The sequence below is a fragment of the Zootoca vivipara genome, chromosome 16 (assembly GCF_965207765.1).
Source record: "Zootoca vivipara chromosome 16, rZooViv2.hap1.1, whole genome shotgun sequence".
Lineage (NCBI taxonomy): Eukaryota > Metazoa > Chordata > Lepidosauria > Squamata > Lacertidae > Zootoca > Zootoca vivipara.
In genome coordinates this window covers 39,652,466-39,670,593 of record NC_142599.1, presented here as the reverse complement: position 1 = coordinate 39,670,593, position 18,128 = coordinate 39,652,466, and the positions used below count along the sequence as shown (strand labels likewise).

Here is an 18,128-nt window from a genome sequence, read left to right as displayed (position 1 = left end):
CCGACAGCTTCCGGGTCATGTGGCCAGCATGACTAAGCTGCTTCTGGCGCACCAGAGCAGCGCATGGAAACACAGTTTACCTTCCCTCCAGAGTGGTACCTGTTTATCTACTTGCACTTTGACGTGCTTTCAAACTGCTAGGTTGGCAGGAGCAAGGACAGAGCAACAGGAGCTCACCCCGTCATGGGGTTTCGAACCACCGACCTTCTGATCGGCAAGCCCTAGGCTCTGTGGTTTAGACCACAGTGCCACCCGCGCCAAAGGGGAGTACAAAAGCAACCCTCCACCATTGCGTAGGGGGTGAGCGAGAGCAGGAACTTGGCCTTCCCCAATTGACAAGGTGTCCCTAAAGTTTGTTAGGGCGCCTCGGTAGTTCCTCAGCCCTTAGGGCTGGGAGAGGTCTTCCTCTGTGCCTTCATTAGACAGCTTCTGAAGAATCACAGAATTGCAAAGTTGGGTGGGTCCCCAAGGGTCATCCAGTCCAACCCCCTGCAATTCTGGAATCGCACCTGAAGCATGGCTGGCAGGTGGGTATCCAACCTCTGCTTAAAAACCTCTGTATTTTTTAGGACCGTACATGGCTCAAAAACAGTTGTGTTTTAATGTAACCCACCCTGTGACCTTGGTTAGGTGGGAATAATAATTAAAATGTTCAGAGTGTTCTAGGCCAGTGGTCCTCAACCATGGGCCTCCAGATGTTTTGAGACTACAATTCCCATCATTCCTGACCACTGGTCCTGCTAGCTAGGGATCATGGGAGTTGTAGGCCAAAAACATCTGGAGGCCCAAGGTTGAGGACCACTGTTCTAGGCAGCTCAGGATTTTCACAGAAGGTCCCCTCCAGGGACCAGGAGGATGCCTGCATCCTGGAAACTGCCTTTTATTGCCCTGTAAACAAACAAACCAACAAGATGATCGAGCTGTGGTGCCAGTTTAATGCCACTCCCTGGGGGAATCGGTGACCTGCTCATTCAGGGAGCCTGTTGGCCAAGAACAGCCCCATCCTGCCTCCCCAGTGTGTCTGGTTTCAGGTCCTCCACTTCTCATTCTCCTCCGGTTGGTAAAGTTCTCGTTCCATGGGGTAAGCCATGAAGATGACGTCCTCCCAGGGGGGAAGGGAAGGGTGATCCGGCTGCATGAGCTTGAAACCCAAGAAGCCAAAGGCTCGTAGCAAGTCTCCTTCGAGCGAGGGGAGAAAAAGAAGATGATTAGGAAACCAAGGGCAAGATGATCTTTCCCCGCACTCCAGAGCCTTTCCTCTGGTTTATCCAATTTCTCCATGTTTGTCAAGCCACACTTTCATAAAAATGCAGTGTATATACACGCTTCCATTAAGAGCAGTAGAAACATCCATCGGTGCTGGCTGTAAAAAGAAAACCACACGGCAGAGGCCTGTCAGATTAACAGTTCTCAGGAGACATCTAAAGCAAGACAGGGATTATTCCTGCCCAACCTCTAGTGGCAAGAAGTTCCGCAGGGCCACAGAGCTGACTGAATCTCAGAGGGTTGCAAGCAACCTCTGAAAGCGCCCCGCCAGAGGATCGTGGTGAAGCATATTTGGACACCAAGCTTGAATGAGCATGAGAATCTTGAGACTGGTCCAGTAGCAAACTGGTTTTCACTCTGCCTTCCACCTCACACTCTAAGGACAGGTAGATTCTGACCCTACTTGGAGATGCCGTTGGGCATTGAACCTGGGACACCCTTGAAATAAAGTAAAGATTCTAGTCCTCATGGTTCTGGAAAAAATGTGGCTTTGAATCAGAACATAAGGACACTGCACTGACCGGCAGCAGCTCTGCAGTTTCAGGCAAAGCTCTCTCCTGGACCTACCTGGTGACCAAACTAGGGATGACGCTCGACCAAAATGCTATGGCCCTAGCATGCTTTTTTATGATGGTTTTTCTGGCCTAATAAAAGCCCAAATTTGGAATTGGGACACACACACCCTTGCCCTTTTCTATATCATTTCCAGATTTCTGGCATGTGGAATAGTCCAGGACTCAAAACCCAGATTCTGTTAGCAAGGGGATTATTTTTTTTTTCTTACCCCTGTCCCGTCGGGACTTGTGGAAGTTAACAAGCACCTGGTCCGCCTCTGTGTTTTCTTCCACGTATTCCAGCGTTGCAGTCAGGCTAGGAGCAGAAACGGCCACAGGATCCATATTAAGCGCTTATTATTAAGGGTGCTGTTCTTTTGCAAGCAGGGCTTGCAAAGGGACTAGTCTTCAGTAAGGTGTTCAACCTGACCTGTACCACTGAATTGTGGGTGAGAGCTCCCATGACTGAATCCATCCAAAGAATTCCCTGGACCTAGAAAACCAGACTGTCACAGAAAAGGCTACTCTTCTCCCTGACATGCTAGATTTCTACATACAGAAAAATGTGGGTTTTGTTGTTTTCATTTTAAATTAGAGGTCCAGACATAAGTGCCCCAATCTGACCCCACTCCTTTTGAACACACCCCACAATTTTTTACGGAGCCTAAAGCATAGCACCAAGTTTGCTAGCGGTTCAAATCGACCATTTCGGTAGAGGGAAATCTACTGATGTTAGCTGCAGCAAAAAATTGCAGGGCAAGGAGCTCTTGTTGAAGATACTCTATTCCATTTCCTCCCTCCCTCCAGTTCTTCCATTACGCAAAAGTTAGCATCCCATTATCACTGAGCATGCCCAGAACTCTGGGCTGTTTCTGAAGTTCAACCCCAGCCTTTTGGGGGGGGGTCAACTTTTTTTCTCCTTATGTAAATATTAGGTTCCCACGGTCAGGTGCAGGCGATAGCCCTAAGCAGCATCTCTGCCCATAAATAAATCCTCAGGGCCTTGGGTTTGGGTTCCTTTGGTTTTGAACTAGTGCCTCCCTCGCTTTCCGATATTTCCCCCCACAAGAGCTGGAACCTGGCCGAGTGGTTGTCTCTAAAGTTGCTGGAAAACGCTGGGCTGTTTCCAACGTTAGTCCTGCTCAGAGCAGACGTCTTGAAAAGAACAGGCACAGCCAATGTAGGGACATTCAGTGGGTCTACTCCGCGTGCAACTTAGTTGGGTGACAAAGCCACCCGTTTCTGACACCCAGTTGCAGCAGGAAATTGCTCTCACCTCTCGCGGCTGTTGCAGTCCAGGGCAAGGTGAGGCGTGTCGAGGAAAACCGTGCGTGCCTGGAGGAGGCCGTGCCAGTGGCTGACCCCCTGGCTGCCGTGGGCAAAATGGAAGTCCAACTGTACCGGCTGGTCGGGACGTTGGCGCTCGCCGGCGAAAACAGTGAGATTCCCAGCCTGTGGCGTTTTTAGATGAAAGGTTTGCAACTACTGGTTAGAAAACACCTTAGCAAAATCCCCCTTCTTTCCAACTTTCAGGTGGTGAGTGCCGGTGATTGATGGATTGATTTGCTAAAATGCCTCCATCCCTGCGCAAGAGGGAGATGTCAGCTGGTTTGCACAAGTTAGGGCAACATTTCGCTAGAAAATTGTAGAGTTTGGAAGGGACCCCAGAGGGTCATATACAGTGGAACCTTGGTTTATGAACACCTCGGTTTACGAATTTTCAGTTTACGAACGCCATGGACCCATCTGGAACAGATTAATTCACTTTCCATTACTTTCAAAGGGAAAGTTCGCTTCAGTTTATGAACGCTTCAGTTTATCAACAGACTTCCGGAACCAATTACACCCATGCTTTGGGTTAAGTACGCTTCAGGTTGAGTACTTCGCGGACCCGTCTGGAACGGATTAATCCACTTTCCATTACTTTCAATGGGAAAGTTCGCTTCAGTTTATGAACGCTTCAGTTTATGAACAGGCTTCCAGAACCAATTGTGTTCATAAACCGAGGTACCACTGTATAGGCCAATCCCATGCAATGAATTTAAACCAGTCAAAGGAAGGAAACTAGCAAAACAAGAGGTGAGAGTCCACAACCTCCCCCCCCCCCAATAACTCAGTTTGTGAAATTGACACTCTTCACAGAGACCTGCTGGCGACTCCTTTGAAGCTTAAAGTATCTATTTGCAAAGAATCTGTAATCCAATATCCGCTGAGGGGTGATATTGCCCCCCCCCCAAAAAAAACTACTGAGATGGTTTAAGACTATTTAGTTGAGATTTTTTTCAAAGTCTAATTTAAAACTACTTAATGGTGGCTACTGAGTCTTTTATATGGTTTATATGCCTTCAATAGGTCTGTATTGCAAATATTTTATGTTCCCACCCACCCCTTTTTGTGATTTTTATCTAAATTTTGTCAATAAAGACGGAATGAATATATTCTCCCTGGAGAAATCTGCCTTGTATCGAGTCAGACCACGAGTCCATCAAACCTAGTGTTGTCTACACCGACTGGCAGCAGCTCTTCAGGACTTTAAGCACAGTATATTTCTCTGATGGGGCAAACTGTGTATGCTACCTTCAGCTCTTTGGAGAAAAAAGGTGGGGTAGATATATAATAGGGGGAAAGGCCCAGTTGTCAAATTTCAGAGTGTAAGCTCATTGGGGCAGGGACCCTCCCTCTGTACTTTTGTACAGCATCATGCAAGCAGATGGTGGTCTATTGTGACAGCAGTAGTAATGATGAATACTGATCAGATGCAAGGCCAGAAAGGCCTGAGGCAGAAGAAGCCTACCTTATATACCTCTTTAAGGCTCGCCTCGTCTCCTTCGAGGCTCCTTCTCCTGTCTGGGCAGCCGCCCACGAACTCAGGAGCACTGCGGGCAGTAACGGGGCCGGATACTCAAGCTCTCACATTGGGTAAGGTTTGAGCTGTGCCGCAGAATGGAAACAAGAAAAGAAGATGGCGTGGATAAGCCCGGGAAGCAGGTTCTGAAATAGGCAGGTGCCTTGAACACAAGGGGCTAGAAACTTGACATTAGGCCCCATAGTTCTGAATAATAATGTGTAAAGTATGGCTCAATTCACATTTAAATGGAGAATGCCTGAAGGCTTTAACATGGGAGATTTTCCTCTGAGCTTCTCAGTGGGTTGGAAATTAACTGTTACTGTTATCTGCTAGTTCTGACAATGTGTTTAACTTTAGATCACACAGGAGGTATTGGGTTGCAAATCCTCATTTTGAAAGGGAGATGTCTTTAGTCCTTTGTTCCCAGTCGGAGTGGAAGCAAGATACAATAAGGAAGCTCTCCAGGAGCATGCAATCTCAGGCTAGAATGCGGGACAGAGAAGAGTTTTGATCTCAATCCTGTTCCAAGTTATTTTTAAGATGCCGAGCCAGTGCTAGACATGCACAAGGTAAGTGCATGGAATTATCTGGATGTATCTCTGATGTTTTTGTTCTGTTTTGAAGAAAGTCCTGCAAGTAAAGCTCAAATCAAACCTATGGATCTGGGCAACAAGGAGTCAGTTTGTATGCTTCCAGTTGCTTCAAGCTGTGCAACATTAATACCTGCAATATAATGGGCTGACTTTAATAGGGAAATAGGAAACGAGCGGATTTAAGCGGAGCCAGACCATTGGTCCATCTTGCTCAATATTGTCTACACAGGCTGGCAGCAGCATAATAGGATTTCAGAGAGGGGTCTCCTCCAACCCTACCTAGAAATGGTGGGAGCACTGAACCTGGGAGCTTCTGCTTGCAAGGCAGATGCTCTACCACTGAGGTGTGTCCTTTTAAAAAATGAAGCAAGATCCCAGTCCTCATCGTTCTGAAAACATGTCTCTGACACAGCTCTGCCTGGAGATGCCGGGCCTTGAACCCGGGGCCTTCTGCATGACAAGCAGCTGTGCCACCACTGAACTATGGTGCTTCTTCATCTCCAGGCAGCTGTCCCAACAAAATCTGGGGGTCCAAAAGTTTCCAGTCCTAATACAGGGATGGGGGACATGCAGCCACTCCCATAGTCCTTGATCCTTGGCCGTGGTCGCTATATGTGCCTAGCAATATATTGGGGGGGAGCATGTCCTCCAAGGTACCTATGTGGCACCAATGTGCCCAAGGTAGCCCCCCCCTTACCTCTTGCCACTGGGCGTCATTTTCCGCCGATATCTAAGGCGGTGCTTGCTGACGGAGCAGAAAGAGGCGCTGGAGAATGCTAGCGGATAAAGGCAGTTCCGTATCCCCCCCTTCTTGGTCCAAGAAAGGGTGGTTGTGGGTGCCCGGTTCCGCTGCGTTTTGCTGGGCAGTGCCTCCTGCCCCAGGCAAAGTGGGTCCTAGGTGGCAGGGCCCCTGCCTTAAGTACCCAAGGGACCCCTATTGTGACCTGTGTGAGATTCTGCCCCATGGCAACTTGGCTGTGTCACAAGCATCATTATGAGGCCATGCTCCCTCCTGGCCACACCCAGGCGAAGCTCCTCCCACTCCTGGGTACCACGGCATCCTCTCCCTCATAAGGACACCTGGCTCTGGGTCTGCACCCCTTTGGATGCCCGCTGTTAACATTTAAAGCACATCCAACACAGAGATATCCAGCACATCCTCCTTCCCCAGGAGGATCATGGGAGCTGTAATTTCCCTCCCTCGCAGAATCCTTAACAAACTACTGTTCCCAGCATTCCTTGGGGGAAGTCAAGTGTAAATATGCATGGGTGTGCTTTATATCTATGGTATGGGTCTGCCCTCAGTATTGTCCACACTGACTGGCAGCTGCTCTCCAGGGTTTCAGGCCGGGGTCTAAGAGATGCTGGAGACCGAGCCTGGGACCTTCTGCACGTCTTTTTAAAAAGCACTGAATTATCTTCAGGGGTGAACTCTGCACACGCTCAGAAGCACGTTGCCCTTCCTTCCTTTTTGAAGAGCCTCAGTTCTGTTGGGGTTGTTGGTGAGAGAAAGACACAGTGTGCTTATTCTGAGGCACTTTGTCCTTAGGACTTTTAAAATACATTTTAAAATCACCTTTATGCTGTCTTGCACAAAGGAAAGGAGAAGCACACTCGGTGCACGCTCAGAGTCACTTGAGAGCATCCTGCTAATTTGTGACTTTTGTGAGTCTTCCTGCTCCAGAGCATGGCCATTGTGGATGGACGCAGCCAAGATTTTGGGACACAGCAAACGGCGCACACCCCCAAACATCCTGCCCCCCCACCCCACTCTCAGTTTCAAGCAAGAGTTTTAGCTGCTATCCTAAGGACTAGAATCTTGTGGTCTTATCACTTGGTAGCCTGCCTGGAGCCCAGAGCCCAACAGCAAAGCTTTCGGCTGCAATCATGAGGACTAGGATCTTGTTTCCCAACATTTGGAGCCGGCCTACAGCCCAGAGCCACTGGTCCAACCTATTCAAACCAAGGGAGATCATTACCCCATTACTCGCCAGGCTTCTGTGCTGGGCCCCAGTTGCTGCCCCCTTTGCCCATCCTGCGGGCACATAGCCCAACCGCACCGGCGTCAAGGGCATCAGTAAATTTAATGATGATCATGGTGGCAATAGTAATATGAATAATAACTAGTGGGTATTTCTATAATAATAATTTTTATTGAGTTTACATTATTTTTACCATAATCACAATCCGTTAAAATCCGATAAAATTATTTGGCTTTCATAAATAATCACTTACAACTTAGCATTTCTACCGTATATCAACCTATTTACCTTCTTTCATGCTTTACCTTAATAATTGTAAAGAGATTCCAAAAATTAGCATTATAAAATATTTTAACTCAAACCTGCAAGCGTTTTCAAATGTTTACAATGTTCTCTCATATATTGTCTAAATTCACTTTTCAAACAGCTCGTCACGTTGATTTCGTATCTTCCCCGTCAGCTTCACCAGTTCTGCATATTCCATCATTTTCATCTGCCATTCTTCCAATGTTGGAAATTCCTGCTGCTTCCATTTCTGGGCTAAAAGTATCCTTGCAGCTGTGGTAGCATACATAAACAAATTTATATCTTGTTTTGGGAATTTCTTCTCCAATTATACCCAACAAAACCGCCTCTGGTTTTTTAATAAAGTTATTTTTAAAAACCTTTTCCAGTTCATTATATATCATATCCCAGTAGGCTTTAACCTTAGTACAAGTCCACCAAATATGGAAGAAAATTCCCCTCCTTTTCCTTACATTTCCAACATTCCTTATTTTGATTTCTATACTTTTTAGCAAGTTTAGACGGCGTCAAATACCACCTATACATCATCTTCATTAAATTTTCCTTAAGTGCTTATTTCCGTAAGGAATAACTAGTGGATATGAACAGATTACTCAGCAGGTTGCAGCAAAGGACTGCAAAAAAGAATTTTTGCACTCTGCATATGCTCAGTGGCCCCACTTGACATGCTTTTATTTTTTTTGGAGGGGGGTAGGTTGGTGGGTTTTTGCTACCGTGTCACGGTAGGCAAGGGAAAGAGAGAAAAGAGCAAATAAACCCTGGGGGAAGAAAGCGTGCTGGGTGTCCCCGCCGGCCCCTCCCTCTCGCGCTGCCCGCCCCGCGGTCGACCCACCCCGGCGGGCGGAGCCAGGCGAGGCCGAGGCTTCTCGGGGGCCTGCGCGGAGCGAGGCGAGGCGCGTGCGTGGAAGGACGATGCTGGCGGCGGCGGCGAGGGGCCTGATCCTGGCAGGGGCCTCCTTGGGGGTCCCGCTCGTGCGCAGGGGGCTCCGCCTCTCTGCCCCCCTGGTGAGGAAGGAGGGGGGTAAAATGCATGGGGAGAGGGAGGTGGGGGGCCGGGGGGTTGCTTTGTGGGCCCATCCGACAGTGATTTTAGTACATATTTTAAAATTCAGGGGTAGATTTTGGGAGAAATATAGGGGGTGGGGTGCAGGGGGGGGTCGCTTTGAGGAGACTGCTGAGGGGGCGAAAGGGGGCAGGGGTGTGTTTGATGTCTATCTAAATGGGAGCCTTTAAGAGGAGACTCTTTTGGAGGTCATTTCAGAGAAATTACAGGGCGGAGTGGACCTGGGGGTGTCTCTGGGGGTTGCTTTGGGGGGAGGGGAGTCTCAGGGGGCATATGGGTGGGTGGGTGCATTGATTTAATCTACACTTAAATCTATGCCTTTGTTTGCTGCTTTTATGAATAGGTTGATGGGGGGGGGCAGTGCAGATTGGGAGCCCTGGGATTGCTTTTTTTAGGGGGGAGCTCAGAGAGGTGTTCCATGGACTCTGTGCATTTATGTCTTTACAGTGCAAGTTACAGGCAGGTAGCCTTTTTGGTCTGCCGTAGTCCAAACAAAATAAAACAATTCCTTCCAGTAGCACCTTGGAGACCAACTAAGGTTGTCATTGGTATGAGCTTTCGTGTGCATGCACACTTCTTCAGATACACTGAAACAGAAAGAAGTGTGCATGCACATGAAAGCTCATACCAATGACAAACTTAGTTGGTCTCTAAGATGCTACTGGAAGGAATTGTTTTATTTTATTTTATTTTTACAGTGCAGGTATGTCTCTGCTGTCTTCCGATTCCCCAGGGGGTGTAAGTTTAGACAAAGGAGATGGGGGAGAGCAAAGGTGTTTTTTTTGGGGGGGGGGGAGTCCTCTGGGGTTGCTTTTGGACCACAAGATAAGCACGTGGTCGTGTTTTGCTGTGTACAGTATTTAAATCTAGGTGTATGCTGCCTTGAAGAGCAGACTTTTTTTTCGGTAAGGGGATGCAGTTGGGACAAAATGCAGAAGGGAGAATGCAGATGGGGGGCTCTAGGGTTGCTCTGGAGTGGGGTGACTGTGAGGAAATTCAGAGAGAGAGAGAAAATGTTTAGGGGTACTCTCATTTTGACTCAAGAAAACCACCATTTTACCGTTCAAATCAGGAAAAATAAATACAGTAAATGGACAAAAGTACAAAGTTCCACAAAATCTTTAGGGGAATGCATACCCCTGTGCCATCCCCCACCCCCAGAAAAAAAGCACTGTATATAAGATATGTCCATGCTACCTTTAAGAATGGAGCTATGGCCCTTTGAAAATAAAGGAAGTTTTCAGTCCTCATCGTTCTGGGTAAAGGGCTGGTTCAAAGAGGAACATGGGAAGCTGCCATATTCTTCCTCTGAACCTTGGTCAGTGTATCTCCATGGCGTCTACACTGGCTGGCAGCGGCTATCCAGGGTTCCAGGCAGGGGGACATTCCCAGACGTACCTGAAGATGCTGAGGATTGAACCGGGGACCTTCCACATGCAATTCAGATCCTGTCCCATTGAGATAGGCCCCTTCTCTCTCCCCCCCCCCAAAAATTGCTCAGTGACAGAGCGTGTGCTTTGCATACAGAAAGTGGCAGGTTCAATCCCTGACATCTCCAGGTACTTCTGGGAGAGTCCCCTGCCTGAAGCCCTGGAGAGCTGCTGCCAGTCAGTGCAGGCAATCCTGAGCTAGATAGACCAAAGGATCTGGCTTTTGAAAAAAATCAGGAGAGAATTGGAGGTCTTTACAAATTATATGAAGAAAATTGGTTCCCAAAATTATGATTGGCTTAGCCTAGGCTAAAAAGTTCACAGGTAAACAAATTGCCTCTTCACAAAGTAAAAAATGATTACAGACAACCAAAATATGAGATTAGAGAACCCGTATAGTGGTTGAAGGAAGTCAACCTTTTTTCTTTTCTTTCTTTTTTTCTTGTATATCCTTATTCTTTTTATTTTATTTTCCCCACTTTGTATTTTTGGGATTTTTGTCTGTTCTTTTTTTGTATTTTTGGGATTTTATTTTTATAATTTATGTAATTGTATTCCTTTTCGTATGTATGTAATAAGCATATAGCTAATAATTTTTTTTTTTAAAAAAAAGGAACTGGCTTTTGGTCCAAGGCAGCTTCCTATGCTTGTCTTTGAACCCTGAGGACTAGAACATTTGTTTTAAGAGATGGGACTTCCTAACAGGGAGTAGCGAGGAGGCAGGCCGAGTGGCTGTGTCAGAGCGGAGGTGGTGGTGGCTTCTCCCAAGTTCTCTGTCTCCGCTGCTCAGGAAACGTGCATCGTGGAGCGTTGGTGGAAGGTGCCTTTGAGCAAGGTGGGCCGGGCGCCTCGGATTAAGCACCGCCGGTATAAGGTCTACCGCTTGTTGGAGGACACCAAGCACAAGCCCAAGGAGCCTCTGGAGCTCATCCTCACCCAAACCGTGGACGGTACGTTGCTCCCCTTATTACTCCCGCACCCGGTGCCGTTCTGCAGAAGCACCTGCTAATCCGAATTAAGCTTGGGGCAGGCATCCTTTTGTGTGAACGCTTAAGTCAGATTATCATGTGCCTTTGCTCCTGGTTCATTTTTAAAGAGTAAGGAATTAACACAGGGGTAGCAAGCCCTTTTTTGCACCAGTGGGAACATGCTGAAGTTGGAGAGAGGGTGCTGGAGGAGCCAGTCACAAAATGGCTGTTTGGGGGGGGGGGTATGGCATAATACAAAATGGCTTCCACATAGACAGCTGCTCCCAAAAACCTTATCCTCATATTAGGAAGTCAGCTGTTGTCTTGCTAGTCCTGATTGTGACAATCACACAATAATGATTTTACACGGGCGCACACACACAAGAGCAGACGTTGTTGCTATCTATCTCAGCAGGGAGCATTCCTCATCACCAGGAAAAATAGACACAGAGGCCTCATCGCACTTGCGGCCATTTCACAGAAATCACTTGGAAGCTACTTGCCCATGTTGCTCCGTAACTTTCTTTTTAGGAGGGCTACATGCTTTTTTTCCTTTAAAGAACACAAGAAGAGCGTGCTGGATCAGGCCAGTGGCCCATCTAGCTCAGCATCCTGTCCTCGCAGTGGCCAAACAGATGCCTTTGGGAAATCTGCAGGCAGGGCCCATCTTGGCTGGGAGTCCTGGGAGTCCTGCCCTCTGCCTTGCCGGCCTTTTCCCGTCTGACCTGGGATGGCACAGTCCTTACTGACTCCAGCTACAAAAACCTGAGACTGCTGAACAGACCCTTGGGCTGGGGTGTTGTTTAAGAGAGGGGGGGTGTGTGGCTGTGGTGGACATTAATTTTTTGCATCTTTATTTTAGATCTCACGATTTGTGTGGCAGTTGTTCAATGTGTACTTTTTGATTTTTTTTAACTAGTGTTTATTACTGCTTTTGTTATGTTTGTGAATCTGCCATTTTTTTACATGCTGCAAGCCGCCTTAAGCACGGTTTCAACTTTAGAAAGCGTACAAATAAAATGATGGGTTGACCCGAGCACAACAGCACCCCCTTTCCTGCTGCAGTTTCCAGGATTCACAGCCATGCTGGCTAGGAGCAATGGATAGCCTTATATTCCACGAATTTGCTCCACCTTCTTTAAAAGCCACCCAAATTGGTGGCCATCACTACCTCCTGTAGCAGCAGGTTTCATAGTTTATTCTTTATGCACTGCATAAAAGTAGCCTGCCCCTCTCTTTTTTTGGTCTGAATCTTCCAACACTCAACTTTCTTGGGTGTCCCTGACTGGTACAGGGCAGGCACACAGGGACTCAGGTGTTCACACCTGAGGGAACATGGGAATTTGGGGGTGGGGGCTTTGCGGTTCACACTCAGCCACTGGGCTATGTTGCAGTTTTGACCTTATACATAAAATAAAAATGTTCTCCTCCTGCCTCCCTCTCCTTCCTGCTGACTTCCTTGTGCTGATTTCTAGATTGTAGCTCCCCTCCCAAGAGGCAAGGACTTGCCCTCTCATTCCTTGCAAAGCATCCAATAAACATGTTTCTAAGTTGATTTTCCTTCATTGGGGTCCATGGCTTTCTGTGGACTTTGTGCTTTATATTAAAACAAAAAATAGCTCCAATATATTTATTTGTTCATGTTTTACTTTACTAAATCACATCTTCATCCAAACATAGATACTAGGATAGTGCAGTTAAATATATGCAAGTATCTTTAGTAGAGGGTAGTCTGAAACCATCTGGAGAACATCGGGTTAGGAACTGTTGTGATACAGGCTGGAAACTTCTCTCCTGCCTTAGTTTTTTTTAAAAAAATTGAGCCGGGATTTCCAGGAAGGAATTGTACATGGGGTGTGTTTTGTAAAGGGAGCATTCTCTCTCTCTCCTGCCCTATGTTCTGGGAGAGCGCTTTACTTCCTACCCCGCTTTGCAGGCAGAAACATTCCAGGTTTCTCTTTTGCAGATGTGGGAAGTCGAGGCGACACCGTCCTGGTGCCCAAATCTTTTGGCCGCAGCCGTCTCCTCAACCAGAACAAAGCCGTTTACGCCTCCCCTGAAAACAAGAAGATATTTGAGGAGGAAAACCGGGTGAGTGCCATGACAACACTGGAAGACCTTGGTTGCTGGATCAGGCCAAAGGGGGGCCCATCTAGTCCAGCATCCTGTTCTCACAGCAGCCAACCAGGTGTCCTACAAGCAGGACCCAAGCACAACAGCCACATCTCCTGCAGTTTCTGGCAGTGACAGCAGAGCAGAGCCATTGATAGGCTTCACCTCCAGGGATGAGTGGACATCAACATACTTTCTGTGGCAGCATCATTTAATTATTTGCTGTATGAAAAAGTGCTTTATGAAAAGTGCTGTATGAAAAAGTTCTGTCCTGAATCTTCCAATATCTAGCTTCATTGCATGGCCCTGTGCTCTCGTATTATATGCGAGGGAGAATAGATTCTCTATCTGCTTTCTCCTGAATGTGAATAATTTTTTTCACACCCCTCCTCAATATGGATATGGGTATTCCTGTAGCCTCGGTCCACCTGCGCTGCTGGGCTGAGTGGGACAATATGGAAGCTGTCTCGCTCATCCTTGACCCTCTCTTCTGTTTTTTTTTTGCTCTTAGTTACGTCAGGAAGGGAAACTGCCGAGGCTGCAGACCCACACTGGCGAAAAGGTAAACTGATGGTGCAGATCTACGGTGCGTGTGTAAATACAGTTTTTCAGTAGGACAGTCTGCGAAATGCCCTAACTTGAGCACAAAAAACTAATGCTGGGAAGATGATTAAAACTCTTTAAGTTCCCTACCTGGCACAACAGGGAGAACCTGGCAGGCCACGTACCAGATCAACACGTGTGGCCGAGTGCTTGCCGCTTTCGTGAACGTTGCAAATCTTGTGGGAGTTCCTAAATCACAGATTCCCTGGGAGGGGGTGGGGTGGGGTGAGGGGAAGCTGGAGATAGCCAGCAGGCCAGATCCTTAACCTCCCTGCATCTTGTACATTCAATGCAACAGTGAATTTATACTGCGTTGTACACTGTTGTCACCCACCCCGAGGCCTTGTGGTGTAGGGTGAGCAATACATCTCATCATGATAATAAAAACAGCAACTGCTTGCTAGTGTGGTCAATGCCTGCGGGGCTTGCAGAGGAACAATCAGGAGCTCCCTGGGTGTTTTTCAGCCAAGGTGGATTGTGTCCTTGGATTCTGAACATGCCCAGATGGAGGACAGGGAAGGAGGGGCATGCGATGCTGTGCAGAGGTGATTTAGGAACTCTCATGACTCAGTATTTAGGTAGTGCTGTATATTCTCCCTTGCAGTTCTCTCTTTGGCCGGGGTGGAGGGGGTGGGGGGTGGGCGACAGTAGGCCGTCTCTCTCCCTCTCCCCTCCTTGGACAGGAAACCCCACCTTGCATTTAAATATGCAAAAGCCCCGTCAAATGGCAGCTTCAACTACAAGCAGGAGGACGTAGCGCTATGAGGAACAGGGCAAGCGGCTTACAGGTGAAACTCGGAAAATTAGAATATCGTCGAAAAGTGCATTTATTTCAGTAATGCAACTTTTTATTTTTCTATTTTTTTTACAAATGCTTTCTTTTGGAAATTCCACAGTAATGAAACAAATAGTTACTGTAATACAAAATTAAACATCGCTATTTGGTAAAGGTAAAGGGACCCCTGACCATTAGGTCCAGTCATGACCAACTCGGGTTGCGGCGCTCATCTCGCGTTATTGGCCGAGGGAGCCGGCGTATAGCTTCCAGGTCATGTGGCCAGCATGACTAAGCCGCTTCTGGCGAACCAGAGCAGCGCATGGAAACGCCGTTTACCTTCCCACCGGAGCAGTACCTATTTATCTACTTGCACTTTGAGGTACATTTCATTAATTACATTCTATTTATAATTGACCTGCCTAATGACAAATAATTACAATTTCAACAAATAAAGGCTTGACATATATTGCTTTGCATGTCATGCATCTATCTCATATATTGGTTTCACCTTTTAAGTTGCATTACTGAAATAAATGCACTTTTTGACGATATTCTAATTTTCTGAGTATCACCTGTATTACAGAGTCATACCAGGGGTTCAGTCAGTGGGATTCTCCCCTAGCCCTACCTGGAGTTGCCGGGTATTGCACTTGGCGCCTTTTGCTCTGTCCGCTGAGCTAAGCCTTTCCCCTGAAAGAAAAGCAAGAGTCTAGTCCTCATTGTTCTGAATGAAGGGCTGATTTATAGGAACAGAGGGCGTTGCCTTACACGAGCCAGACCACTAGCCTATCGAGCTCAGCATTTACACTGATGGGCAGAAGCTCTCCAGGGGTTTTATGGGGGGGTCCTCCCCCAGCCCCAGATGCTGGGATTGAACTGGGACCTTCTGCATGAAAAGCAGATGTTCTGCCACGGGCAAAAGAAGATCTTCCAGGTAGGTCTGTGTGTAGTTTTTTGAAGGGCTTCTTTTCCTAAGGCTTTCCGTTGTTCCTCTTCCCCCTCCCCGGTTTTCAGACCGTCCGGTTTCTGCGCAAGTGCACTCTGGAAGTCGGAGTGAACGACTGTGAGCAGTTTGAGCTGACCCACAAGATTGTGGCACGGCACTTCCTGCGAAATGTGAGTTCTGGCTGTGTCCTGCCTTCCTGGTGTGGGGAGGGGGAGGGGAGGGGATCTGGCCAGCTCCTAACAGTCCCAGCCTACACAGTCCTGGGCTGGCTGATGGGAGACGTAGTCAAAAATGGCTGTCCTGGCAGGGGCTGATGGGAATTGTAGGCCAAAATGGCCATGCTGCCCATTAGATTTGTGACGTTTTTCCATTTGCAAAAAAAAAAAAAAGGCTAGGGTGTTTGGGTGAGAGCCCTAATGAGTTACGGGCTGGTGGGGATATGGCAACGGAGGGTTTTAAGAGCATTTCGTAGAGTTGATCTCTTCCTGATTAGGGTGGGCTCATATCCTTGGGGGGAGGGGTTGAGGGGAGAGGAGGGGTTTTTATGGGGGATGCGGAGATCTCAGACAACATGCCCCTGCCCCGCTTGAAGTGGGTGGTTCGGATAATGCTGTGCCCTGGTCCTTCCAGCTTGGGGTCGTGGTTCTGCCGCACACCTTGAAGCTTCCGGATGAGCCCATCACGGAATTGGGGGAATATTGGTGCGAAGTTACGGTAAGTTCGCCTCCTGTACATTGACATATGTGATATTTATAATAGGAAGATTTTCTCTAAAGCAAAATGCCAAGGTGGATGATGCATGTATCGTGTAAAATACGTTTGTTTCTTGGTTTCTTTATTTGTTCAGGGTTTTTTTGCTCACTCTTCACCACAAAGCCCCAGCAATTTGAGAAGTACAATATGAAAGCCAGTTCAAAACAAGTTATAGGGACAAGATTAGGGCAGGTCTTATAAATATATATATCTCAGGTATCAGAGGAAAGAGGCGTGTCTTCTGCATACAACAGAAGCTCTATAATGAAGGGGCCAGGAGAGGAAATTTCACAGGTTAGGGGGTTGCCACAGAGAAGACCCCCCTCCCCAGGCTGAGGCACACTCCCCAAAATTTCTGAGCGTGTTGGAACTGCCAAGAGGGACCCCTTGGCTGATCCTAACACCCGAGAGTGCCTGTGGGGTACAGGGAGATAGTCTTTCAAATATTTGGGGCCCAAGTCATTTAGGGCTTTAAAACTCCAAAGTGAGCACCTTGATTTGGGCCTGGAAACAAACTGGCAGCCCCTGCAGCTGTTTTAAAATGGTGTCATATGAGATCTAAATGGAACTCCAGCCGGTAATCTGGGCAACTGTGTTTGGGACCTGTTGAAAGGCAGTCCCACGGAGAGTGCTTGGCAGTAATAAAAAAGGCATGAGGGCCTGCTGGATCAGGCCATCACTGCCTCCTGGGGTGGAGGGGCGATAATCCAGCCTGGACGTTAAGAGTCCCGTGGCCGAGCCGTCTGCCTGAAAGGAACCGTAGCAGTCCTGGTCTCGGCAGGGGAGCTTAAACACCCTCCCCATCTCCTCTTTCGATTGACCACCATCGTCTTGGCTCTGGGGGACACACCTGCTCCCTGGGCCCCCTGTCCCACTTCTGGCCTCCTTTTTCAGGTGAATGACCTCGACACCGTCCGGGTCCCTCTTTCCGTGGTGCGGTTTGCGGAACCCAAGCCCGAAAGCTACAGGGTCTGGCTGGCTCAGCCGGAAGACGCTCCTCAGCAGTAGCACTGAAGTCCGCCCCACCCCAGGAGGAGAAGGGAGCAGGGGGTGCTCTCAAAACAAGCGATGGGAACTGGGGGGGCACCACGTTTGCCTGCACAGCTCAGGAGATCCAGGGACCTTCGTCCGATCGGGTTTGAACAAGATCTTCTTCAGATTGTGGTTTTTGTCCTAAGTGTTCAAAGGTATCTCTGATGGACAAGCTTCTCTCAAGTAAGAGGATGTGCCAACTAGAATTCCATGATTTCCCTCCTCTCCTGAGGAGCAACAGAATGTCGAGTCTCTTACAAATAAAAACATTTCAAAATCAGAAACTCTTCCTGGTTGCAGTGACTAAGCTCGGCCAAGATCCCCGTTCTGTGGACTGGGAAGGAGAGACGGAGGGAGATTGGCTGCTGAGGCACTCTGTGTCTCTCCTCTCTTAATGTCTGAGGGCATTTGGATCATAAAGCACTGAAAGAGTTTTGTGATGGCGATGGAGGCCAATTGCCTCGGTCGCAGGGTGTGGAGACGGAAGGGTGCCAGTGATCTGCCATTGGCCGAGCCTTGCTCTGACCCTAAAGGTTACGGATTTCCCTTTGGCCAAGCTTGCCCTGACGCTGCGGCAGTTGTCAATTGCCATTGGCTGAGTTGCCCCCGGTTTCCTCTGGAGGGGTGGGGCTCACAGAATAGCCCGGGAAAGAGGTGGAAGAAGGCTTAAACGGGAAGGTTTGAAGAGGGAGAGATACAAGGGAAAACAGGGAGAAGGTCAGGAGAAGGAGGAGTAGTTCCGAGGGCAGAAAACCGGGAAAAGGAACAAGCTAGATGAGAGGTGCTTGTGGGTCGGAGAAACCCTTTCATCATCAGAATCATGTTTCCAGAGTTGTGAGAACTAGGATCTTGCTTTATTTTTAAAGGAAGCACCGTCGCTCAGTGCATACAGAA

The 18,128-nt window shown here is 48.0% G+C and overlaps 2 protein-coding genes across 2 annotated transcripts; one reads left to right on the top strand and one right to left on the bottom strand.

Moving 5' to 3' along the window:
• Positions 1 to 923: 923 nt before the first annotated feature.
• Positions 924 to 7,358, bottom strand: OAZ3 (ornithine decarboxylase antizyme 3). The gene is given in 7 exon segments (XM_035097633.2): positions 924 to 1,179; positions 2,051 to 2,136; positions 3,097 to 3,272; positions 4,615 to 4,689; positions 4,691 to 4,751; positions 5,959 to 6,006; positions 7,249 to 7,358. Coding segments are annotated over 7 exon segments (708 nt in total). The 3' UTR covers positions 924 to 1,027.
• Positions 7,359 to 8,425: 1,067 nt separating this feature from the next.
• Positions 8,426 to 17,518, top strand: MRPL9 (mitochondrial ribosomal protein L9). The gene is made up of 7 exons (XM_035099380.3): positions 8,426 to 8,554; positions 10,833 to 10,992; positions 12,977 to 13,101; positions 13,634 to 13,684; positions 15,518 to 15,619; positions 16,080 to 16,163; positions 17,097 to 17,518. Exons 1-7 carry the CDS (start codon positions 8,462 to 8,464, stop codon positions 17,208 to 17,210), a joined length of 729 nt encoding a protein of 242 aa, XP_034955271.1. The 5' UTR covers positions 8,426 to 8,461; the 3' UTR covers positions 17,211 to 17,518.
• Positions 17,519 to 18,128: the final 610 nt, after the last annotated feature.

Coding starts and splice junctions, on each gene's coding strand:
- MRPL9 (XM_035099380.3), top strand. CDS start 8,462: ATGCTGGCGGCGGCGGCGAGGGGCCTGATCCTGGCAGGGGCCTCCTTG. Junction 13,102..13,633: donor TATTTGAGGAGGAAAACCGG/GTGAGTGCCATG, acceptor TTTTGCTCTTAG/TTACGTCAGGAAGGGAAACT. Junction 15,620..16,079: donor CACGGCACTTCCTGCGAAAT/GTGAGTTCTGGC, acceptor TGGTCCTTCCAG/CTTGGGGTCGTGGTTCTGCC.